Source organism: Triticum aestivum, chromosome 5B (assembly GCF_018294505.1).
Source record: "Triticum aestivum cultivar Chinese Spring chromosome 5B, IWGSC CS RefSeq v2.1, whole genome shotgun sequence".
NCBI classification, from domain to species: Eukaryota; Viridiplantae; Streptophyta; class Magnoliopsida; order Poales; family Poaceae; genus Triticum; species Triticum aestivum.
In genome coordinates this window covers 243,755,405-243,781,183 of record NC_057807.1, presented here as the reverse complement: position 1 = coordinate 243,781,183, position 25,779 = coordinate 243,755,405, and the positions used below count along the sequence as shown (strand labels likewise).

The 25,779-nt window shown below is 43.4% G+C and overlaps 1 protein-coding gene and 1 long non-coding RNA gene across 51 annotated transcripts; both read left to right on the top strand.

Moving 5' to 3' along the window:
* Window positions 1–10,410: 10,410 nt before the first annotated feature.
* On the top strand, window positions 10,411–12,876 carry LOC123111184 (uncharacterized). Of its 2 annotated transcripts, none has more exons than XR_006454267.1 (4): window positions 10,411–10,985; window positions 11,092–11,177; window positions 12,479–12,705; window positions 12,812–12,876. It is a non-coding gene; the product is annotated as an uncharacterized lncRNA (long non-coding RNA). The 2 variants fall into 2 exon arrangements; XR_006454266.1 differs by having other exon boundaries at window positions 12,459–12,705.
* Window positions 12,876–25,098, top strand: LOC123111182 (uncharacterized). Of its 49 annotated transcripts, XM_044531892.1 has the most exons (14): window positions 12,876–12,896; window positions 14,199–14,425; window positions 14,532–14,617; window positions 15,918–16,103; window positions 16,185–16,336; window positions 17,636–17,822; window positions 17,903–18,054; window positions 19,355–19,541; window positions 19,622–19,773; window positions 21,071–21,257; window positions 21,338–21,489; window positions 22,777–23,022; window positions 23,129–23,214; window positions 24,681–25,098. In XM_044531892.1, the coding sequence occupies exons 2-12, from the start codon at window positions 14,423–14,425 to the stop codon at window positions 23,016–23,018; spliced, it is 1,686 nt and encodes a 561-aa protein (XP_044387827.1). In that variant the 5' UTR covers window positions 12,876–12,896; window positions 14,199–14,422; the 3' UTR covers window positions 23,019–23,022; window positions 23,129–23,214; window positions 24,681–25,098. The 49 variants fall into 49 exon arrangements, 46 of the variants coding, with proteins under 46 accessions (XP_044387827.1, XP_044387821.1, XP_044387816.1 ...); XM_044531886.1 differs by lacking the exon at window positions 12,876–12,896 and having other exon boundaries at window positions 14,133–14,385; window positions 14,466–14,617; window positions 16,251–16,336; ... (1 more) ...; window positions 17,969–18,054; window positions 19,356–19,541; XM_044531881.1 differs by lacking the exon at window positions 12,876–12,896 and having other exon boundaries at window positions 14,133–14,385; window positions 14,466–14,617; window positions 15,917–16,103; window positions 16,251–16,336.
* The last annotated feature ends 681 nt before the right edge of the window (window positions 25,099–25,779 follow it).

Sequence of the window (25,779 nt, the reverse complement as noted above, 5' to 3'; positions counted from 1 at the left end):
TTTCTCTGCATACAGTACCAGTTAGTCGTGCTTCAAAACTGAACGGCACGCCATTAAAAAAATAAAGGTCGATAACTAATGCGGCACCTCGGGCCAACGCGGCCAGACCGCATTTTGCATGAGAAATTACACGCCATGTTTCGTTGACATGTGGTCCCGTTCCAACATATCAGTGAGACAACGGCGAGTCCTTTTCTACTAGTATTTCCGAACGGGCGTGTAGGCCGGGGCGCCTCTTCGTGAACCGTGGCAAGCTGGCAACCGTCCATCGACTCTTCGCCTTTCCCTCTCGATTTGGAACTATTGTCGCACGCTCTTCCTCTCCCTCCTCCATTTTCCTTCAGCCCTTCATCCTTCCTTCTGTCATTGTTCAATCGTCTTCTCCATGGAGGGAACAGGCTGGAAACGACCCCGTTATTCTTGCCCCAATCTGAAAGATGACGTGGTGGAGGAACTCATTGATCGGTGCGACATCATCACCTCGGCTGGCATGGCAGGTTCGTTCAAGCCCATTCTCGACTCAACTAATAACATCATTACAAGGAACCCAAGAGTCAAGGAGCGGTTTGATCTCCCCTATCTTCTTCGCCGTGACCCTGATGACTGGCGCGGGGACGACGGAGGCCTCGCCTTGTGCAAGTTGATGCCGCTTGATAATGATACGTATGATGTTAAGATGCCATCGCTTGAGGGTAAGGCTTGGGCAGGCGCAAATGGAGATTGGGTTGTTTACATTGGGTCCAACTGCCAGTGGGAACTTGTGAATGTGTACACTCGTGACCGGGTTCCACTTCCAAAAATCTCAGCAGACTGCCCAGAGGTTGAGCACACCGGTATTGTACACACGTTCAAATACGATCATGGTGACTGTCTTCTACGGAAGATAGCAATTTGTCGAGTTCCCAACCGCTCCTGGAATTACAACAACTATGAAGTTGTTGCTATCTTCGACAAGCTTGTTGCCGTCCTTCGTGGTTCGACTGGATGGATATTGCTCAAAAATCAGTTTATGTACACGGATGACTACTGTGATGCAATTCAATACGAGGACCTTGTGTTTGCTGCCACCACTCGTGGCACTATTTTTGCATGGCATCCTTATGCTTTCGGTGTGTTTGTCTCCCACCGTAATTATAGTTGTTTCATCCGCATGGATGCGGGTTTGCAAGTTTCCCTTTACTAATTAACCTTCTTCTTGTGTTTCCAAGGTCCTATGAACATTCCACCACCTATACTTAAAAAAATTTATAACCAAGGGGCAGATGACGATGGTGATGATCACGAGCATGAGGACGAGCAGTGCCCATATACTCTGTGGCGCCTGGCAACTAATTCCGATGGATCACCTCTTCTTGTGTGTATACAGCCCACTAATGATGTTACTACTAAGGAAGCAGGTGTAGTCTCCCATGGTCGCACACTCCGGACCTATTCCAACACCCATTGCATGGTATTCGGGATGGATACTAGTGTGCTAGCACCAACTCCTTCTCCCTGGTACAGAATTGATAGTCTTGGAGAAAACTCGCTCTTCCTTGGATGAACTATCCAATGATGGTGAAAGGCGATCCAACTGTTGTTGACACAACGTTACTACCATTTATGAGAAGCAACTGTGTCTATACCTCGGAAATTTGGGTGGTTCCCTACCCTGGTACTGATATAGTAGGCCGCTTCAGCCTGGATGATCAGTCCTGCGTTGGTCTCGAGATCGACAATGGATGGCCCGTCCCAGAGAATCACTTGTGGTTCAAAGCAAGCATTTCCATCACTGAGGAATGGTTGAGTTGAAGTTCATTTCATTGCTTGTTATTTGTTGTGTGATGAAAACTTTAGTATATATAATGTATCCTCGTTGTCGATGTGGGTTGATGACCTATTGTATGTAATAAAATGATATGCCTATGATAAACTTACTAAATTTATGAATGGCTTTCGAGTCGCTTCTCTGAGTGAGTGGTGCGACGAGGCAAAAAAATATTTTCCGAATACATAATTGTACGTGCATTGCAACAGGTTATCGGATGAGGCCAATCAACAATAGTAGTACACTATTTGTACTAGCTTCACATGCTTCGCGCGTCGGGCGGGTGTTTTTACTGTAGCCATATGTTAATGTGTTCGCTGTACGTAACCAGCACCTCGAATCCTTGATACTAGTACTATATAGTAAGTAGTAGGAGTAGTAGGGTGGCATGGGCCAGAACAAGCATTCACGTCCAGGAGTACGGCACACGCCACCACCACGACATCCATCTGACACCATATTATTTCTTGGAGTCCGTGCTAGAGCAATCTCTTCAACCTCGTCGTTTCTCTAACTTCAGCCATCGCGCGGCGGGCGAGGTGGGGGTTTGCCGATAGTCGGTTTCCTCAACTGCGGTCCCACTTGTAAGGCCAACTCCAACGCACGACCCCAAACGGACCTCCATTTTGCACGAACTCCAACGATAATTTTGACTAGAAAAGCAAGACCAAAGAAAACAAGAACCACAAGAATACATTTTACTACTCTAGAAGATATCCAACTTCCATAACTGCTCCTGTAAGTTGGATTAGTGCCTTCTCGATGCATTCATTGTTGATCTGCGGAGGCTCGATCTTGCGTGCTTCTTTCTTCTTCGAGTGTAAAGAAGTAGACGTTGCTTCCTCGCATCTAGTCTCATGTCTAGCCTCTATTCTAGTAGGAGTATCAACAAGTGCACTAGTCTCATCTCTAGCCTCTATGCTAGCTAAAAGTGCTAGAACATCTACTAAATTGCGCTCTATCAATATATCGATGTACTCTTCTTCCCAATACCAAAACTTGCATCCATTCTACTCCCTCCGTTCCACAATACATGCCTTCTATTTGTCAAAATATAGATGTATTTAGACATGTTTTAGTATATAGGTACATCCATTTTTGGACAAATGGAAGTCAAGTATTTTGGAACGGAGGGAGTACACAATAATTTTTTTTAAGTTAGCACAACTAGTCTAATCTGAGAGCACAACCGAAGATTTGGTCGGGTTCTTCCTCCTTTTGCCGACACGTGGGACATCCAGCATCCAGGTCATGTCATGCAAGAAAATAGAGTGGTAGTTGAAGCCATGTGATGTGCATCTTGGCTTAAACTATAAATAGAATCTTACTACTCTTGAGTAACTCCAAAAGCGGCCACCAAAGATCTTTATTGGATTTGTTTTTCATCACCAGCATGTCGAGGTGAAAGATGTGCAGGTTCAGTGGGTCCTCTTGCGTTTTCACTGACATGTGGGACCGCATGTGAGCAAAAAGACGATGGGCTCCGCGCGTCCGCTGGCTGGCTGAGAAGAGAGATAGAGGGCTGAGCACGGACTCCAGGAAATTTGTTCTAAGTACCTCGATATAGGCTTGATATAGTGGGGTGGCATGGGCCATAACTAGCATTCACGTCTAGCAGTACGACACACGCCACCCACACGAGTCCCATGTGACACCAATTTTCTTGGAGTCCATGCTATAGCCATCTCTTCTCCCTCCTATTTTCTCAGCCATCGCGCGGTGGGCGGGGTGGGGGTTTGCCGATAGTCGGTTTGCTCAACTGCGGTCCCACTTGCAAGTGAAAATGCAACACCGCACGCATTCCCCCTTGAGCGGCGTGCCGGACCAACCGTGTGGGGGTGCGACGCGAACACGGCAGGCTTTTCCTTTTGAACTCGTAACTTGTAAAATTTGGTTCTGCTCCATGGCGCGACCGATAGATAGAAAATAACAATTTTGCCTAGAGTAATGACAAGTTTGGTTCTGGCTCCATTCATGCATGGAGTACGTACGGAAATTATGAAGTTGATACGAAAGGTAAGATAATTACTAGTAGTACCATACTACTACATGGATTTGACGGAAAGATAAAAATACATACGGATCCATCAACGACATCCTCACGCCCTAGTGCGCCAGGTCACCAACCGACGTGTGAGGAGCATCGGCGTTGGCGGTGAGCTCAACGTGCTTCTGAACAATGCCATCCAAGGTTGCCCTACGGTCCAAGAAGGCCAGTGTCCTATCGTCCTCCTATTGCATGTAGTAGTCCTCGTGGACGATTTGCGCGTAGACGTGGGTGATTATGTCGATGGTGTCTTGCTGCGCCAGGCGCTGCACAGCGAGCGCGAACTCGAGGTGGACATTCTCTGGCGCGACGGCGGGCAGTCGCAGGGCCACCAGTGTGTCAAAGAGGTTGTCACCATAGTGGCCTTTGAGGGTAGTGGGCATCGCAGAGCCTGGGCGCGTCGGCTGGAGGCGTACGTCAAAGTCGTCTCCGAGCTTCTTGACGACGGTGAACTTGTCGAGGAAACCTATGAGGACCTTGTCGAACAAGGAGACGAAGCTGTCGTCCAAGCGGCCTCTCGCCCTGGCGGCCTCAAGCAATACCTAGAGACGTTCCTCGGTGCCGGGCCGCAGGCCGGCGTCGTGGACGATCTGGCACAACCGGCTGATGCTCGCGCTCATCACCTCCATGGGTCTAGCTTAGCTTCTAGTCAACTGACCTTGCGATTCGAGTGATCACTCTTGCCCTTGGTTAGCGTGCGTAGGTGCGTAGGATTTCGTACTACTCCTCGGCCCTCTACTGCACCTGCCTTTGGCTGTATGATAGGTGGGCCAGCCACCCCTTGGGCCCACATGTCATTCACCCAAAGGCAGTTGCAGTAAGTCAATGAAGCTGCGTCCCCCTCCGTGCCGGTGCAGTATAGTCATCTCACCGGACCTCTAGTTGGGGCCAAACGAGAGAAGTTTGATGTTTACTGGTTTATTGGTCCCCTTTGCATTTTGCGCCAAGTTTTGACCTTTGATTTAACTAATAAAATGTTAATGCATGTAAACAAAAATGTTGTGTAAGTCACCTTACGAAAACCAAATAATCCCAAAACACTTAGGCACGGTGCATTAACTCCCTCCTTGTTTCTTATTTCGTGACATATCAACCAATGAGAGATGTGGGCCGTGCATGCTTTCAATGACTTGAGACTACCAAACATGACATGCAGTGTTTAGTTCATTGCATGTAATCCTATTACTCTAGTTAGCAAAAAGACATTAAGCTCTCTCGCCGATAGGAATAAAACACCATGTATTTATTTACAGAGGGAGTAGTACATTTTTGTGACATGCATTACTAGATATTGCTAGTCAAATACTAAAATCCAGATGGACGTGGTAGTACTCCTAAATCCAGACGGTGGTGCTACTAGTACTAGTAGTAGTACTACCAATATAGTAGGAGTACTAGCACTGTACTACCCTTGGTCAAATTATTACGTGCTGCTCCTCACAGTGAAGTGACAAGACCCTGCGGCGGAGATGACACCTGAGTATAGGCGCCGTGTTCGGCATACCATAGTCAGCCTCACCATCTGCAGTCACTATCATCATGGCTGTAGAGCTAGCGTGCTTACAACTAGCCCTGTTCAACACAATTTCCCGTGCGTAGATGCCCGTGCATTGCACGGAACACCAAGATTGGGGGTGGACGGCGCCGGCAGCGGCCATCGCGCCAGATTTTTCCACGGCCTTCTAGATGTGGTGGGGAGGAGATAAGGCTGATTGTGAGAGACAAGGAGTTGTTTGTAAATAGGGAACAAGTGCGGGCATCTTTTTGCAAAAATGGAGAAGCTTGGTTTGTATGCGTCAGATCTAGATCCGACGGCTATTGGTGAAAGGTGGAAGGCACAACATCATCACCAACTCAGGACCTGTTTGATTCGCAGGATTTTGAAAACGCAGGAATAGGACACGACAATATTACAAGTTTCAAATTGATATTACAAATGTTAGGAGTAATGCCGCACCTACGAAGAGGGAATTACTAGGAAGTTTACGTAAGAACTTTCGTTACTTTAGGTGGATGCAACATTATCGTACAAACTAAAATCCACCGCCCTGACAAGTCACTAATGGGCAAATAAGTTTTCGAGTCTCTGGCCACTTGATGTTTCAAAAACAAATTCAGCTTCTGCGGAGACTTTATCATTTAGGCTTAGTCGCTTGCGGTGATCAGCACACCATTCATTGTTGCGCCAGAGAACGCCAACCTCATTACCTTGAGCACACTTGCCTCCAGAACAAAGAACTTGGCCAATTTAATCTCAGATGTGCTGCCTCGGTAGTCGATCAAATCAATTTCTGATCACTCTTGCCCTTGGTTAGTGTGCGTAGGTGCGTAGGATTTCGTACTAGTCCTTGGCCCTCTACTGCACCTGCCTTTGGCTGTATGATAGGTGGGCCAACCACCCCTTGGGCCCACGTGTCATTCACCCAAAGGCAGTTGCAGTAAGTCAATGAAGCTGCGTCCCCCTCCGTGCCGGTGCAGTATAGTCATATCACCGGACCTCTAGTTGGGGCCAAACGAGATAAGTTTGATGTTTACTGGTTTATTGATCCCCTTTGCATTTTGCACCAAGTTTTGACCTTTGATTTAACTAATAAAATGTTAATGCATGTAAACAAAAATGTTGTGTAAGTCACCTTACGAAAATCAAATAATCCCAAAACACTTAGGCATGGTGCATTAACTCCCTCTTTGTTTCTTATTTCGTGACATATCAACCAATAAGAGATGTGGGCCGTGCATGCTTTCAATGACTTGAGACTATCAAACATGACATGCAGTGTTTAGTTCATTGCATGTAATCCTATTACTCTAGTTAGCAAAAAGACATTAAGTTCTCTCGCCGATAGGAATAAAACACCATGTATTTATTTACAGAGGGAGTAGTGCACTTTTTGTTACATGCATTACTAGATATTGCTAGTCAAATACTAAAATTCAGATGGACGTGGTAGTACTTCTAAATCCAGACGGTGGTGCTACTAGTACTAGTAGTAGTACTACCAATATAGTAGGAGTACCAGCACTGTACTACCCGTTGGGCAAACTATTACGTGCTGCTCCTCACAGTGAAGTGACAAGACCTTGCGCCAGAGATGACACCTGAGTATAGGCGCCGTGTTCGGCATACCATAGTCAGCCTCACCCTCTGCAGTCACTATCATCATGGCTGTAGAGCTAGCCTGCTTACAACTAGCATTGTACGACATAATTTCCCATGCGTAGATGCCCGTGCATTGCACGGAACACCAAGATTTGGGGTGGACGGCGCCGGCAGCGGCCATCGCGCCAGATTTTTCCACGGCCTTCTAGATGTGGTGGGGAGGAGATAAGGCTGATTGTGAGAGACAAGGAGTTTTTTGTAAATAGGGAACAAGTGCGGGCATCTTTTTGCAAAAATGGAGAAGTTTGGTTTGTATGCGTCAGATCTAGATCCAACGGCTATTGGTGAAAGGTGGAAGGCACAACATCATCACCAACTCAGGACCTGTTTGATTCGCAGGATTTTGAAAACACAGGAATAGGACACGATAATATTACAAGTTTCAAATTGATATTACAAATGTTAGGAGTAATGCCGCACCTACGAAGAGGGAATTACTAGGAAGTTTACGTAAGAACTTTCGTTACTTTAGGTGGATGCAACATTATCGTACAAACTAAAATCCACCGCCCTGACAAGTCACTAATGGGCAAATAAGTTTTCGAGTCTCTGGCCACTTGATGTTCCAAAAACAAATTCAGCTTCTGCGGAGACTTTGTCATTTAGGCTTAGTCGCTTGCGGTGATCAGCACGCCATTCATTGTTGCGCCAGAGAACGCCAACCTCATTACCTTGAGCACACTTGCCTCCAGAACAAAGAACTTGGCCAATTTAATCTCAGATGTGCTGCCTCGATAGTCGATCAAATCAATTTCTGTAAGATAGAGATCAAGGCATTCGATGAGATTGTTATAGTGCAACACATTTTTCACTTTTGGGTCTTTTTTATCTGCAAAAGAAGAGAACATATTAGAGCAGCTGGCAGTATAAGATTGCCGTGTCATCAAGAGGTACCAATATCATTCGCTCAGACGATAGAGTTGGCTGGCTAGTGATATTTTTTCACTCACTCACTCTCTCTCTCTCTCTCTGTGTGTGTGTGTGTTTCCCCTCATTTAACTAGGAGCACGTGAAGAGCTTGGGAATTTGTTGCCTTCCACTATGTGGCAGATGCCATATTTCGCAAAAGTATGCTACATAATACGCATCGATGTCAAATCAAAAGATTTTGGCACCGCTCTCGCAATGTGAGAGAGTTGGCACCGCTGTGCACACAGACCCACATGTATAAACAAATCAATCAAACCAAGTACACCAGCCTCTCACTCTTGCAAACAAGTGTTTTTTTATTGCCATAGTCCTCTCTCTCTCCCACAGTATTTTTTCATTGCGTGAGTTAATTTGGCACTGGAGCAAAGTAGGTGATCCAGATTGGGGCACCAGGTGAGCAATGGAGGGGCATTGATGCCAAATGCATCACAAATGTATTTGGCACGTGTTTTGGCCTACATAGCCCACTTTTGTACTCTCTCTATTCTAAAATTCTTGTCTTAAATTTGTCTAAATACGGATGTATCTAGCTACATTTTAGTGTTAGATACATCCGTATCTAAACAAATATAAGACAAGAATTTTGGGACGGAGGGAATACTACCTCGTATTTAGTATAAAATTTTGACCATAGATTTACCTAAGAAAATGCCAATGCATGTCACTAAAAATTACACCATTTGAAATCTTTCCCTAATCTTTCCCTACTAATAAAGCACAGAGTGCTTCTGCCCGTACGTCATTAAAAGTGCCCTCGAAGTTGGCAATAATTACCCACCAATGCCACCCGTAAGTGGCAAAAACGATTCGTTTTTAATTTCTAATATCGCTCCAGGGTTCTGTTATTAAAGGTGGATACGATATAATAGCACCAATGCATGAGTAGCGCGATGGCTAAGGCAATGATGCTCCACACAGGAGACCGGGGTTCGATCCCTGGTTCTCATGCTTTTTTCTCTTTCTTTTTACCAAGCGCAGTAATGGGCCAGCCCATGTGCGGGTCGTGGCGCCCCCTGTTTTCTATATCTTTTTTTTATTTCTATTTTGTTTTTTCCCTAAAAATAAATTTTGGATTGATGGCGCCCCCTATTTTTTATTTCTTTTTACTTTTTTATTTCTGTTTTGGTTTTTTTATCTGAAAATTATTTTCGGATTTCCAAAATATCAAACAATTGCGAGTTCTGAAAAAAAGTAGGAAAATGGTAAACTGTTTGTGAATTTAAAAAATATTCTAAAAATCAAAAAATGTTCACGACTTAAAAAGTTGCTCACAAATTATAAACAAATCACGATTTCTAATGATTTCATGAAATAAAAAATGTTCATGATTTTTTTAAATGAGCCAATATTCAAAGCATATTCAGGAATTTAAAAATCATGTCCATCAGCTTTTAGAAAATGTTCACAAAAATTAAAACACATCCGTAAATAATGAACAAAACTAATTGTAGGTTCCATAAAGGTTTTATTAGGAGATCTATATAGCTCGTTTTATGATTTTATTTAGTCCTTCGCGTTGGGTAAAAAAGGGTTTCCGTGTTTTGTACAACGTTGAACCCAACAAAATTGACATAACTTTCTAAGGGTTTGTTTTTGTAAGCTATATTAAAATGACTAAATGTCTATTTTGCTTCCATACACAGTTATGCTTATTTTCATATCACAATAGTGGTTATGGTAAACACCGCTACGCTAAGTCCAGACGAGACACTTTATTTATCAGTATAGCTCAGGCAGGGTCCGTCAATGCAGTTTGCTCAGCCACAAAATATTTTGTTGTGACGCCTTAAAAAATCAAGTCTTAATGAGCATCATATTGTTCATTTTTGAAATTACATTTTAAAAGTGTCTTATCGCATCATGACATGATTTGTATATACTTTGTGAATTTGATTCATACTTTTTTATATCTACCACACATGTATAACTTGATAGTTTTTTTCCGTTGCAAGGCACGAACATTTCCAAAAATGTTCGCTAAATCAAAAAAAGTTCGTCAAATTCAATAACTATTCCACCCAATTTCTAAATATTTTCATCGATTATAGAATGTTTGCCAGTTCAGGAAAATTGCTTAAAAATGTTCACAATTTTTAAAAAATGTTTGTAAATAGCAAAAAATATTCATAAATTGAACAAATGTTCTTGATTGTAGAAAATGTTCAGAAATTTGTAATAGTATGTTGTTTGCGATTTCAAATATGTGCATGAGTTTAAAGAATTGTTCATAATTTCAAAATGTTCATGATTTCGAGAAATTAAGAGAGATATTGTATCTCGGTGATGCAACGAAATGTGATCATGACCATTTGAAATTATGAATTTTTTTCTCCCGTTGCAACGCACAGATTGAGTCTCCGGGTTCACCGTCGCGGCATTTTTGCAAAAACATCCTTCTTTTCTGGTAATTAAACCCGCACCCCCTTTTTAAGTGAATATCTCTGAGAAACGATTTGTTTTTCACAAAACCCCCTGCTATTCTGAATATTCAATGCGCAGTGCTCCTTCCCCTCCAGTGTATTCAATCCAGCGCGGCGGAGGAGAAGGTGAGTGGCGGCGCCGCGCTGTCTGACTTCTACCTGCACACCACCCACGCACCGCCATCCGTCCGCGCGCTCGCCGGCAGATACCGCGCCCTGCAGGTGGCGTCTACTCCCTGGGCGTTCTTCTTCTGGAGATCCTCACCGCAAGTCCCCGACGCACTCCAGATCCGGTCAAGGACGGGCCGACCGGCGGCGGCGGCTTGAACTCCTGGGTGGCGAGCTTGCTTCCTGAGAGAGTAGAGTGAGTTGAGAGAGATGAAGAGAGAGCATGGGGGGGAGGAGAAAGGAAGAGGGAGGTGCGGTGGTGGTTGGTTCACCGGTCCGGTGGCACTGGATTGGCACCAGCACAGAGCTCCTGCTTACGGAAACGAAGATCTGTTCTTGGGGATGCGAAGATCCAGGGAGGCACTCTCCCGTTCAGTTCTCCTTACTATCGGTTCAGGGCCATGCCACCGCAGGTGAAAGTTAATCCCCTTCTGGGCCGGCAGACGTGACATGGTAAGAAAGCTGACACAGAGATTCGATTTTTTTTGGTCAGGTCTTCATTAGATGGATGATTGTTCTTATTTAGTGTCTCTGGTTTCCTCTTGTGCCTTTCATTCAGGCTGGCTTTCACGGGATTGGCATTGGTGGCGCAGTCAATACTACCTACAGAAGTGCCACCAATCTGCACCAAGCTATTGCGTCAAGGTGAGATGATCAATTCGCTCCTTGGCGGCCGCCACCCTGTTTAGTACTCTATTAATCTAATTCCTCTTATTTCTCTCTTGTTGATGCAAACCTGCAAACTTCATGTGAAGGCTCAGTCTTTTCGTGTGTTTCATACGTCTTGAAAAACACATAGGTTGATTCATATGATTCTTCAGCGGTAGCAAGTTTGGTCATGTACATTCCTTCCTATAAGCAACTGAAGCGGCAGGAACCTCCAACCAACGCTTTCCCCGGGTGATCCCTGGCCACGAGCACGTCTATCCCTACAAGCTGCTACCGGTGCTCCCTCTCCGCTGGATGCGGCAAGGTCGTGGGAGTGTTCTGTAGCTCGGCGCTGCACCATGGGCACCCGATCATCGCCCTCATGGCCACTGCCGCAGACTTCGTGTCTGGGCCTGCTTATCCTCACTATGTTGTGAATGGGAGGCAGTGCATGACTTGGTGACCAGTGTCTAACTTTGATAGTTGACGCTGATGACGGATTCAAGCACTCCACCATATTCTTGGTGCAACACCACTGAGGACTTAGCGAAACTGCTTTTTAGCCATTAACACCCAAGTCCTAGATTTTGTTAATGGCATAAATTTTGATGGATAGGATTTTAATGAGGTGCAGAGCAGTGTAGGTCCAGATGACAGAGATAATTGTATGTAAAATGTGTAGACATAGTTTGACACTTTTGCTGAAACATACTACTCCCTTTAGTAAAAAAAGATGTCCTTGAATAAGCTCTAATATGGCATCATGATTGTTACCATTTGTTTGAAGAACAAAGGGAAGTTCTATAAAATAATTGACTGTTATTTTTTCAGTTTTTTCTCTCATGTACTTTTACTAGATCATGATGTTTAGTGATCCTTTTTCCATATGCTTGTGCATAGTGTGTAATTTCAGAAATATTCTTCCGATGGATTTTAATTATTATGTTGCTACAACGCCTTCTCCGTCACGAGTTAATCTGATCTTAGGTTTCCATGTATAGCCAAACTATCATTCACAAGAATTTATTATATTGCTATTAGCTATGATTGATGCTATCTTTTACCATTTTGTTAAATGTAAGACTATATCATGATTGTTGTGAAATTTCGTAAGTCAATATCTACATATGTATACAGTTATTTAGCATGACATGATATGTATAGGGGAATTATTAATCCGCATTTCTGCACTATTCTTATGTAAACATGAATGCTGGGCTTTGCATCTAATTCTGAAGAGCAATCTGCGATCAGTTTTATTTGATTTCGATTAACAAGGTGGGATGTACATTAACAAGGGGGGGAGGAGAAAGGAAGAGGGAGGTGCGGTGGTGGTTGGTTCACCGGTCCGGTGGCACTGGATTGGCACCAGCACAGAGCTCCTGCTTACGGAAACGAAGATCCGTTCTTGGGGATGCGAAGATCCAGGGAGGCACTCTCCCGTTCAGTTCTCCTTACTATCGGTTCAGGGCCATGCCACAGCAGGTGAAAGTTAATCCCCTTCTGGGCCGGCAGACGTGACATGGTAAGAAAGCTGACACAGAGATTCGATTTTGTTTGGTCAGGTCTTCATTAGATGGACGACTGTTCTTATTTAGTGTCTCTGGTTTCCTCTTGTGCCTTTCATTCAGGCTGGCTTTCACGGGATTGGCATTGGTGGCGCAGTCAATACTACCTACAGAAGTGCCACCAACTGCACCAAGCTATTGCGTCAAGGTGAGATGATCAATTCGCTCCTTGGCGGCCGCCACCCTGTTTAGTACTCTTATTAATCTAATTCCTCTTATTTCTCTCTTGTTGATGCAAACCTGCAAACTTCACGTGAAGGCTCAGTCTTTTCGTGTGTTTCATACGTCTTGAAAACACATAGGTTGATTCATATGATTCTTCAGCGGTAGCAAGTTTGTCATGTACATTCCTTCCTATAAGCAACTGAAGCGGCAGGCACCTCCAACCAACGCTTTCCCGGGTGATCCCCGGCCACGAGCACGTCTATCCCTACAAGCTGCTACCGGTGCTCCCTCTCCGCTGGATGCGGCAAGGTCGTGGGAGTGTTCTGTAGCTCGGCGCTGCACCATGGGCACCCGATCGTCGCCCTCATGGCCACTGCCGCAGACTTCGTGTCTGGCCTGCTTATCCTCACTATGTTCTGAATGGGAGGCAGTGCATGACTGGTGACCAGTGTCTAACTTTGATAGTTGACGCTGATGATGTATTCAAGCACTCCACCATATTCTTGGTGCAACACCACTGAGGACTTAGCGAAACTGCTTTTTAGCCATTAACACCCAAGTCCTAGATTTTGTTAATGGCATAAATTTTGATGGATAGGATTTTAATGAGGTGCAGAGCAGTGTAGGTCCAGATGACAGAGATAATTGTACGTAAAATGTGTAGACATAGTTTGACACTTTTGCTGAAACATACTACTCCCTTTAGTAAAAAAAGATGTCCTGAATAAGCTCTAATATGGCATCATGATTGTTACCATTTGTTCCGGAGAACAAAGGGAAGTTCTATAAAATAATTGACTGTTATTTTTTCAGTTTTTTTCTCTCATGTACTTTTACTAGATCATGATGTTTAGTGATCCTTTTTACATATGCTTGTGCATAGTGTGTAATTTCAGAAATATTCTTCCGATGGATTTTAATTATTATGTTGCTACAACGCCTTCTTCCGTCACGAGTTAATCTGATCTTAGGTTTCCATGTATAGCCAAACTATCATTCACAAGAATTTATTATATTGCTATTAGCTATGATTGATGCTATTGTTTACCATTTTGTTAAATGTTAGACTATATCATGATTTGTTGGTGAAATTCGTAAGTCAATATCTGCATATGTATACAGTTATTTAGCATGACATGATATGTATAGGGGAATTATTAATCCGCATTTCTGCACTATTCTTATGTAAACATGAAATGCTGGGCTTTGGCATCTAATTCTGAAGAGCAATCTGCGATCAGTTTTATTTGATTTCGATTAACAAGGTGGGATGTACATTAACAAGGGGGGGAGGAGAAAGGAAGAGGGAGGTGCGGTGGTGGTTGGTTCACCGGTCCGGTGGCACTGGATTGGCACCAGCACAGAGCTCCTGCTTACGGAAACGAAGATCCGTTCTTGGGGATGCGAAGATCCAGGGAGGCACTCTCCCGTTCAGTTCTCCTTACTATCGGTTCAGGGCCATGCCACAGCAGGTGAAAGTTAATCCCCTTCTGGGCCGGCAGACGTGACATGGTAAGAAAGCTGACACAGAGATTCGATTTTGTTTGGTCAGGTCTTCATTAGATGGACGACTGTTCTTATTTAGTGTCTCTGGTTTCCTCTTGTGCCTTTCATTCAGGCTGGCTTTCACGGGATTGGCATTGGTGGCGCAGTCAATACTACCTACAGAAGTGCCACCAACTTGCACCAAGCTATTGCGTCAAGGTGAGATGATCAATTCGCTCCTTGGCGGCCGCCACCCTGTTTAGTACTCTTATTAATCTAATTCCTCTTATTTCTCTCTTGTTGATGCAAACCTGCAAACTTCACGTGAAGGCTCAGTCTTTTCGTGTGTTTCATACGTCTTGAAAACACATAGGTTGATTCATATGATTCTTCAGCGGTAGCAAGTTTGTCATGTACATTCCTTCCTATAAGCAACTGAAGCGGCAGGCACCTCCAACCAACGCTTTCCCGGGTGATCCCCGGCCACGAGCACGTCTATCCCTACAAGCTGCTACCGGTGCTCCCTCTCCGCTGGATGCGGCAAGGTCGTGGGAGTGTTCTGTAGCTCGGCGCTGCACCATGGGGCACCCGATCGTCGCCCTCATGGCCACTGCCGCAGACTTCGTGTCTGGCCTGCTTATCCTCACTATGTTCTGAATGGGAGGCAGTGCATGACTGGTGACCAGTGTCTAACTTTGATAGTTGACGCTGATGATGTATTCAAGCACTCCACCATATTCTTGGTGCAACACCACTGAGGACTTAGCGAAACTGCTTTTTAGCCATTAACACCCAAGTCCTAGATTTTGTTAATGGCATAAATTTTGATGGATAGGATTTTAATGAGGTGCAGAGCAGTGTAGGTCCAGATGACAGAGATAATTGTATGTAAAATGTGTAGACATAGTTTGACACTTTTGCTGAAACATACTACTCCCTTTAGTAAAAAAAGATGTCCTGAATAAGCTCTAATATGGCATCATGATTGTTACCATTTGTTTCGGAGAACAAAGGGAAGTTCTATAAAATAATTGACTGTTATTTTTTCAGTTTTTTCTCTCATGTACTTTTACTAGATCATGATGTTTAGTGATCCTTTTTCCATATGCTTGTGCATAGTGTGTAATTTCAGAAATATTCTTCCGATGGATTTTAATTATTATGTTGCTACAACGCCTTCTTCCGTCACGAGTTAATCTGATCTTAGGTTTCCATGTATAGCCAAACTATCATTCACAAGAATTTATTATATTGCTATTAGCTATGATTGATGCTATCTTTTACCATTTTGTTAAATGTAAGACTATATCATGATTTGTTGGTGAATTCGTAAGTCAATATCTGCATATGTATACAGTTATTTAGCATGACATGATATGTATAGGGGAATTATTAATCCGCATTTCTGCACTATTCTTATGTAAACATGAATGCTGGGCTTTGCATCTAATTCTGAAGAGCAATCTGCGATCAGTTTTATTTGATTTCGATTAACAAGGTGGGATGTACATTAACAAGGGGGGGAGGAGAAAGGAAGAGGGAGGTGCGGTGGTGGTTGGTTCACCGGTCCGGTGGCACTGGATTGGCACCAGCACAGAGCTCCTGCTTACGGAAACGAAGATCCGTTCTTGGGGATGCGAAGATCCAGGGAGGCACTCTCCCGTTCAGTTCTCCTTACTATCGGTTCAGGGCCATGCCACAGCAGGTGAAAGTTAATCCCCTTCTGGGCCGGCAGGACGTGACATGCTAAGAAAGCTGACACAGAGATTCGATTTTGTTTGGTCAGGTCTTCATTAGATGGACGACTGTTCTTATTTAGTGTCTCTGGTTTCCTCTTGTGCCTTTCATTCAGGCTGGCTTTCACGGGATTGGCATTGGTGGCGCAGTCAATACTACCTACAGAAGTGCCACCAACTTGCACCAAGCTATTGCGTCAAGGTGAGATGATCAATTCGCTCCTTGGCGGCCGCCACCCTGTTTAGTACTCTTATTAATCTAATTCCTCTTATTTCTCTCTTGTTGATGCAAACCTGCAAACTTCACGTGAAGGCTCAGTCTTTTCGTGTGTTTCATACGTCTTGAAAACACATAGGTTGATTCATATGATTCTTCAGCGGTAGCAAGTTTGTCATGTACATTCCTTCCTATAAGCAACTGAAGCGGCAGGCACCTCCAACCAACGCTTTCCCGGGTGATCCCCGGCCACGAGCACGTCTATCCCTACAAGCTGCTACCGGTGCTCCCTCTCCGCTGGATGCGGCAAGGTCGTGGGAGTGTTCTGTAGCTCGGCGCTGCACCATGGGCACCCGATCGTCGCCCTCATGGCCACTGCCGCAGACTTCGTGTCTGGCCTGCTTATCCTCACTATGTTCTGAATGGGAGGCAGTGCATGACTGGTGACCAGTGTCTAACTTTGATAGTTGACGCTGATGACGGATTCAAGCACTCCACCATATTCTTGGTGCAACACCACTGAGGACTTAGCGAAACTGCTTTTTAGCCATTAACACCCAAGTCCTAGATTTTGTTAATGGCATAAATTTTGATGGATAGGATTTTAATGAGGTGCAGAGCAGTGTAGGTCCAGATGACAGAGATAATTGTATGTAAAATGTGTAGACATAGTTTGACACTTTTGCTGAAACATACTACTCCCTTTAGTAAAAAAAGATGTCCTGAATAAGCTCTAATATGGCATCATGATTGTTACCATTTGTTTTGAAGAACAAAGGGAAGTTCTATAAAATAATTGACTGTTATTTTTTCAGTTTTTTCTCTCATGTACTTTTACTAGATCATGATGTTTAGTGATCCTTTTTCCATATGCTTGTGCATAGTGTGTAATTTCAGAAATATTCTTCCGATGGATTTTAATTATTATGTTGCTACAACGCCTTCTTCCGTCACGAGTTAATCTGATCTTAGGTTTCCATGTATAGCCAAACTATCATTCACAAGAATTTATTATATTGCTATTAGCTATGATTGATGCTATCTTTTACCATTTTGTTAAATGTAAGACTATATCATGATTTGTTGGTGAATTTCGTAAGTCAATATCTGCATATGTATACAGTTATTTAGCATGACATGATATGTATAGGGGAATTATTAATCCGCATTTCTGCACTATTCTTATGTAAACATGAATGCTGGGCTTTGCATCTAATTCTGAAGAGCAATCTGCGATCAGTTTTATTTGATTTCGATTAACAAGGTGGGATGTACATTAACAAGGGGGGGAGGAGAAAGGAAGAGGGAGGTGCGGTGGTGGTTGGTTCACCGGTCCGGTGGCACTGGATTGGCACCAGCACAGAGCTCCTGCTTACGGAAACGACGATCCGTTCTTGGGGATGCGAAGATCCAGGGAGGCACTCTCCCGTTCAGTTCTCCTTGCTATCGGTTCAGGGCCATGCCACAGCAGGTGAAAGTTAATCCCCTTCTGGGCCGGCAGGCGTGACATGGTAAGAAAGCTGACACAGAGATTCGATTTTGTTTGGTCAGGTCTTCATTAGATGGACGACTGTTCTTATTTAGTGTCTCTGGTTTCCTCTTGTGCCTTTCATTCAGGCTGGCTTTCACGGGATTGGCATTGGTGGCGCAGTCAATACTACCTACAGAAGTGCCACCAACTTGCACCAAGCTATTGCGTCAAGGTGAGATGATCAATTCGCTCCTTGGCGGCCGCCACCCTGTTTAGTACTCTTATTAATCTAATTCCTCTTATTTCTCTCTTGTTGATGCAAACCTGCAAACTTCACGTGAAGGCTCAGTCTTTTCGTGTGTTTCATACGTCTTGAAAACACATAGGTTGATTCATATGATTCTTCAGCGGTAGCAAGTTTGTCATGTACATTCCTTCCTATAAGCAACTGAAGCGGCAGGCACCTCCAACCAACGCTTTCCCGGGTGATCCCCGGCCACGAGCACGTCTATCCCTACAAGCTGCTACCGGTGCTCCCTCTCCGCTGGATGCGGCAAGGTCGTGGGAGTGTTCTGTAGCTCGGCGCTGCACCATGGGCACCCGATCGTCGCCCTCATGGCCACTGCCGCAGACTTCGTGTCTGGCCTGCTTATCCTCACTATGTTCTGAATGGGAGGCAGTGCATGACTGGTGACCAGTGTCTAACTTTGATAGTTGACGCTGATGACGGATTCAAGCACTCCACCATATTCTTGGTGCAACACCACTGAGGACTTAGCGAAACTGCTTTTTAGCCATTGACACCCAAGTCCTAGATTTTGTTAATGGCATAAATTTTGATGGATAGGATTTTAATGAGGTGCATAGCAGTGTAGGTCCAGATGACAGAGATAATTGTACGTAAAATGTGTAGACGTAGTTTGACACTTTTGCTGAAACATACTACTCCCTTTAGTAAAAAAAGATGTCCTGAATAAGCTCTAATATGGCATCATGATTGTTACCATTTGTTCCGGAGAACAAAGGGAAGTTCTATAAAATAATTGACTGTTATTTTTTCAGTTTTTTTCTCTCATGTACTTTTACTAGATCATGATGTTTAGTGATCCTTTTTACATATGCTTGTGCATAGTGTGTAATTTCAGAAATATTCTTCCGATGGATTTTAATTATTATGTTGCTACAACGCCTTCTTCCGTCACGAGTTAATCTGATCTTAGGTTTCCATGTATAGCCAAACTATCATTCACAAGAATTTATTATATTGCTATTAGCTATGATTGATGCTATTGTTTACCATTTTGTTAAATGTTAGACTATATCATGATTTGTTGGTGAAATTCGTAAGTCAATATCTGCATATGTATACAGTTATTTAGCATGACATGATATGTATAGGGGAATTATTAATCCGCATTTCTGCACTATTCTTATGTAAACATGAATGTTGGGTTTTGCATCTAATTCTGAAGAGCAATCTGCGATCAGTTTTATTTGATTTCAATTAACAAGGTGGGATGTACATTAACAAGGGGGGGAGGAGAAAGGAAGAGGGAGGTGCGGTGGTGGTTGGTTCACCGGTCCGGTGGCACTGGATTGGCACCAGCACAGAGCTCCTGCTTACGGAAACGAAGATCCGTTCTTGGGGATGCGAAGATCCAGGGAGGCACTCTCCCGTTCAGTTCTCCTTACTATCGGTTCAGGGCCATGCCACAGCAGGTGAAAGTTAATCCCCTTCTGGGCCGGCAGACGTGACATGGTAAGAAAGCTGACACAGAGATTCGATTTTGTTTGGTCAGGTCTTCATTAGATGGACGACTGTTCTTATTTAGTGTCTCTGGTTTCCTCTTGTGCCTTTCATTCAGGCTGGCTTTCACGGGATTGGCATTGGTGGCGCAGTCAATACTACCTACAGAAGTGCCACCAACTTGCACCAAGCTATTGCGTCAAGGTGAGATGATCAATTCGCTCCTTGGCGGCCGCCACCCTGTTTAGTACTCTTATTAATCTAATTCCTCTTATTTCTCTCTTGTTGATGCAAACCTGCAAACTTCACGTGAAGGCTCAGTCTTTTCGTGTGTTTCATACGTCTTGAAAACACATAGGTTGATTCATATGATTCTTCAGCGGTAGCAAGTTTGTCATGTACATTCCTTCCTATAAGCAACTGAAGCGGCAGGCACCTCCAACCAACGCTTTCCCGGTGATCCCCGGCCACGAGCACGTCTATCCCTACAAGCTGCTACCGGTGCTCCCTCTCCGCTGGATGCGGCAAGGTCGTGGGAGTGTTCTGTAGCTCGGCGCTGCACCATGGGCACCCGATCGTCGCCCTCATGGCCACTGCCGCAGACTTCGTGTCTGGCCTGCTTATCCTCACTATGTTCTGAATGGGAGGCAGTGCATGACTGGTGACCAGTGTCTAACTTTGATAGTTGACGCTGATGACGGATTCAAGCACTCCACCATATTCTTGGTGCAACACCACTGAGGACTTAGCGAAACTGCTTTTTAGCCATTAACACCCAAGTCCTAGATTTTGTTAATGGCATAAATTTTGATGGATAGGATTTTAATGAGGTGCAGAGCAGTGTAGGTCCAGATGACAGAGATAATTGTATGTAAAATGTGTAGACATAGTTTGACACTTTTGCTGAAACATACTACTCCCTTTAGTAAAAAAAGATGTCCTGAATAAGCTCTAATATGGCATCATGATTGTTACCATTTGTTTTGAAGAACAAAGGGAAGTTCTATAAAATAATTGACTGTTATTTTTTCAGTTTTTTCTCTCATGTACTTTTACTAGATCATGATGTTTAGTGATCCTTTTTCCATATGCTTGTGCATAGTGTGTAATTTCAGAAATATTCTTCCGATGGATTTTAATTATTATGTTGCTACAACGCCTTCTTCCGTCACGAGTTAATCTGATCTTAGGTTTCCATGTATAGCCAAACTATCATTCACAAGAATTTATTATATTGCTATTAGCTATGATTGATGCTATCTTTTACCATTTTGTTAAATGTAAGACTATATCATGATTTGTTGGTGAATTTCGTAAGTCAATATCTGCATATGTATACAGTTATTTAGCATGACATGATATGTATAGGGGAATTATTAATCCGCATTTCTGCACTATTCTTATGTAAACATGAATGCTGGGCTTTGCATCTAATTCTGAAGAGCAATCTGCGATCAGTTTTATTTGATTTCGATTAACAAGGTGGGATGTACATTAACAAGGGGGGAGGAGAAAGGAAGAGGGAGGTGCGGTGGTGGTTGGTTCACCGGTCCGGTGGCACTGGATTGGCACCAGCACAGAGCTCCTGCTTACGGAAACGACGATCCGTTCTTGGGGATGCGAAGATCCAGGGAGGCACTCTCCCGTTCAGTTCTCCTTGCTATCGGTTCAGGGCCATGCCACAGCAGGTGAAAGTTAATCCCCTTCTGGGCCGGCAGGCGTGACATGCTAAGAAAGCTGACACAGAGATTCGATTTTGTTTGGTCAGGTCTTCATTAGATGGACGACTGTTCTTATTTAGTGTCTCTGGTTTCCTCTTGTGCCTTTCATTCAGGCTGGCTTTCACGGGATTGGCATTGGTGGCGCAGTCAATACTACCTACAGAAGTGCCACCAACTTGCACCAAGCTATTGCGTCAAGGTGAGATGATCAATTCGCTCCTTGGCGGCCGCCACCCTGTTTAGTACTCTTATTAATCTAATTCCTCTTATTTCTCTCTTGTTGATGCAAACCTGCAAACTTCACGTGAAGGCTCAGTCTTTTCGTGTGTTTCATACGTCTTGAAAACACATAGGTTGATTCATATGATTCTTCAGCGGTAGCAAGTTTGTCATGTACATTCCTTCCTATAAGCAACTGAAGCGGCAGGCACCTCCAACCAACGCTTTCCCGGGTGATCCCCGGCCACGAGCACGTCTATCCCTACAAGCTGCTACCGGTGCTCCCTCTCCGCTGGATGCGGCAAGGTCGTGGGAGTGTTCTGTAGCTCGGCGCTGCACCATGGGCACCCGATCGTCGCCCTCATGGCCACTGCCGCAGACTTCGTGTCTGGCCTGCTTATCCTCACTATGTTCTGAATGGGAGGCAGTGCATGACTGGTGACCAGTGTCTAACTTTGATAGTTGACGCTGATGACGGATTCAAGCACTCCACCATATTCTTGGTGCAACACCACTGAGGACTTAGCGAAACTGCTTTTTAGCCATTGACACCCAAGTCCTAGATTTTGTTAATGGCATAAATTTTGATGGATAGGATTTTAATGAGGTGCATAGCAGTGTAGGTCCAGATGACAGAGATAATTGTACGTAAAATGTGTAGACGTAGTTTGACACTTTTGCTGAAACAGAAACATACTACTCCCTTTAGTAAAAAAAGATGTCCTGAATAAGCTCTAATATGGCATCATGATTGTTACCATTTGTTCCGAAGAACAAAGGGAAGTTCTATAAAATAATTGACTGTTATTTTTTCAGTTTTTTTCTCTCATGTACTTTTACTAGATCATGATGTTTAGTGATCCTTTTTACATATGCTTGTGCATAGTGTGTAATTTCAGAAATATTCTTCCGATGGATTTTAATTATTATGTTGCTACAACGCCTTCTTCCGTCACGAGTTAATCTGATCTTAGGTTTCCATGTATAGCCAAACTATCATTCACAAGAATTTATTATATTGCTATTGGCTATGATTGATGCTATTTTTTTACCATTTTGTTAAATGTAAGACTATATCATGATTTGTTGGTGAATTTCGTAAGTCAATATCTGCATATGTATACAGTTATTTAGCATGACATGATATGTATAGGGGAATTATTAATCCGCATTTCTGCACTATTCTTATGTAAACATGAATGTTGGGTTTTGCATCTAATTCTGAAGAGCAATCTGCGATCAGTTTTATTTGATTTCAATTAACAAGGTGGGATGTACATTAACAAGGGGGGAGGAGAAAGGAAGAGGGAGGTGCGGTGGTGGTTGGTTCACCGGTCCGGTGGCACTGGATTGGCACCAGCACAGAGCTCCTGCTTACGGAAACGAAGATCCGTTCTTGGGGATGCGAAGATCCTGGGAGGCACTCTCCCGTTCAGTTCTCCTTACTATCGGTTCAGGGCCATGCCACCGCAGGTGAAAGTTAATCCCCTTCTGGGCTGGCAGACGTGACATGGTAAGAAAGCTGACACAGAGATTCGATTTTGTTTGGTCAGGTCTTCATTAGATGGACGACTGTTCTTATTTAGTGTCTCTGGTTTCCTCTTGTGCCTTTCATTCAGGCTGGCTTTCACGGGATTGGCATTGGTGGCGCGGTCAATACTACCTACAGAAGTGCCACCAACTTGGACCAAGCTATTGCGTCAAGGTGAGATGATCAATTCGCTCCTTGGCGGCCGCCACCCTGTTTAGTACTCTTATTAATCTAATTCCTCTTACTTCTCTATTGTTGATGCAAACCTGCAAACTTCACGTGAAGGCTCAGTCTTTTCGTGTGTTTCATACGTCTTGAAAACACATAGGTTGATTCATATGATTCTTCAGCGGTAGCAAGTTTGTCATGTACATTCCTTCCTATAAGCAACTGAAGCGGGAGGCACCTCCAACCAACGCTTTCCCGGGTGATCCCCGGCCACGAGCACGTCTATCCCTACAAGCTGCTACCGGTGCTCCCTCTCCGCTGGATGCGGCAAGGTCGTGGGAGTGTTCTGTAGCTCGGCGCTGCACCATGGGCACCCGATCGTCGCCCTCATGGCCACTGCCGCAGACTTCGTGTCTGGCCTGCTTATCCTCACTATGTTCTGAATGGGAGGCAGTGCATGACTGGTGACCAGTGTCTAACTTTGATAGTTGACGCTGATGACGGATTCAAGCACTCCACCATATTATTGGTGCAACACCACTGAGGACTTAGCGAAACTGCTTTTTAGCCGTTAACACCCAAGTCCTAGATTTTGTTAATGGCATAAATTTTGATGGATAGGATTTTAATGAGGTGCAGAGCAGTGTAGGTCCAGATGACAGAGATAATTGTATGTAAAATGTGTAGACATAGTTTGACACTTTTGCTGAAACATACTACTCCCTTTAGTAAAAAAAGATGTCCTGAATAAGCTCTAATATGGCATCATGATTGTTACCATTTGTTTGAAGAACAAAGGGAAGTTCTATAAAATAATTGACTGTTATTTTTTCAGTTTTTTCTCTCATGTACTTTTACTAGATCATGATGTTTAGTGATCCTTTTTCCATATGCTTGTGCATAGTGTGTAATTTCAGAAATATTCTTCCGATGGATTTTAATTATTATGTTGCTACAACGCCTTCTTCCGTCACGAGTTAATCTGATCTTAGGTTTCCATGTATAGCCAAACTATCATTCACAAGAATTTATTATATTGCTATTAGCTATGATTGATTCTATTTTTTACCATTTTGTTAAATGTAAGACTATATCATGATTTGTTGGTGAAATTCGTAGGTCAATATCTGCATATGTATACAGTTATTTAGCATGACATGATATGTATAGGGGAATTATTAATCCGCATTTCTGCACTATTCTTATGTAAACATGAATGTTGGGTTTTGCATCTAATTCTGAAGAGCAATCTGCGATCAGTTTTATTTGATTTCAATTAACAAGATGGGATGTACATTATTAATAATCATTGTAGTTATCATGTTCTGAATTGCTCGATTTAAAGGCCGTAATTTTGATACCCCGTTGCAATGCACGGGCCACCATAATTAGCTTCTTCCAGTTTCTTCCATTACGATTAAGTAAGACCTGGCTATTTTGGGGCTACATCATCAGGATTCATACCTTGTCAGGTCCGAGATCTTTGATTTCCTGCTGTTTGGAAGGGATCCACGAGTCGCCGCCACTGTTCAAGTTAGATCTAACAAAATCTGTAACGCTCCATTATTGCGATTTGGAGACTCCATCGTGAGTGTTGTATATTAAAAATATAAGTGCAGAGGAAACTTACTCTGTGTTGTTGCCCTATTCTTCTATAGTTATGTCTGATCTTGACGAGCCGTGGTTGCGGCGTAGGGGTGATATCTCCCTCTCTAGCGCTTGATGAAGGTTCATTTTACGCCGGGTAGATTTATGTAAGTCCTGGTTAGCCTATACAGCAACATTCAATCATGTACAATTTTGGGACTTTGGCTTAACAACTATGCTTACCACCTGAATTGCTTGATCTGATAAAATCATGTGTACACCACAAGTTAGTTATTTTTCTTATTGAGATATGTTTCAGGACAAGTGGATCTAGCTTTATTGCCAGGAACAATTAATCTTAGTGCCTCTCAGGCTCATCATTGCTTGATTTTGGATTTTTTGTTGTTGTAGCCTTTAGGTTAATTATTTTATGTGGTAGGCATAACACCTAATTCATAATGAAGTAATTTTAAATACGCTATAAGGTTTAAGAGAAATCCTATACGAATAAAGAAAATCATCAGGTTGGTCAAGGTGAGGGGAATGTGTCCCCTCCACTATTATATTACATCTGATACCATCTAATTAGATGCATGCTCACTAGAATGCCTCATTTTTATTCTAATTTGCAAATTTTGGATTGTACCTACAAGACTTGCAGTCTTTGTATAAATTAAAATTAGGCGAGTTGGCTAAAACTGTGCATATATACAGTGTATATTTGTCAACATGAACCGTAACATATTGTTTCATCTCTTTGGTGTCAGCATATAATATAATTTCTCTTCTGTCTATTTATTGTCCGCAATGTTTTATTACGGGAATAAAAATTTAGTAGACATAGAGAGCAATCCTTGATAGCATTCCTGTTCCAGTGAGACTGAACGACCTTTTCCATAATATCCTGATTTAGAATATTGAGCTACAGCCACTAGATAGCCGTTGATTCCATAAACAAGTGCTATTCAAAATAACACTGGTGGG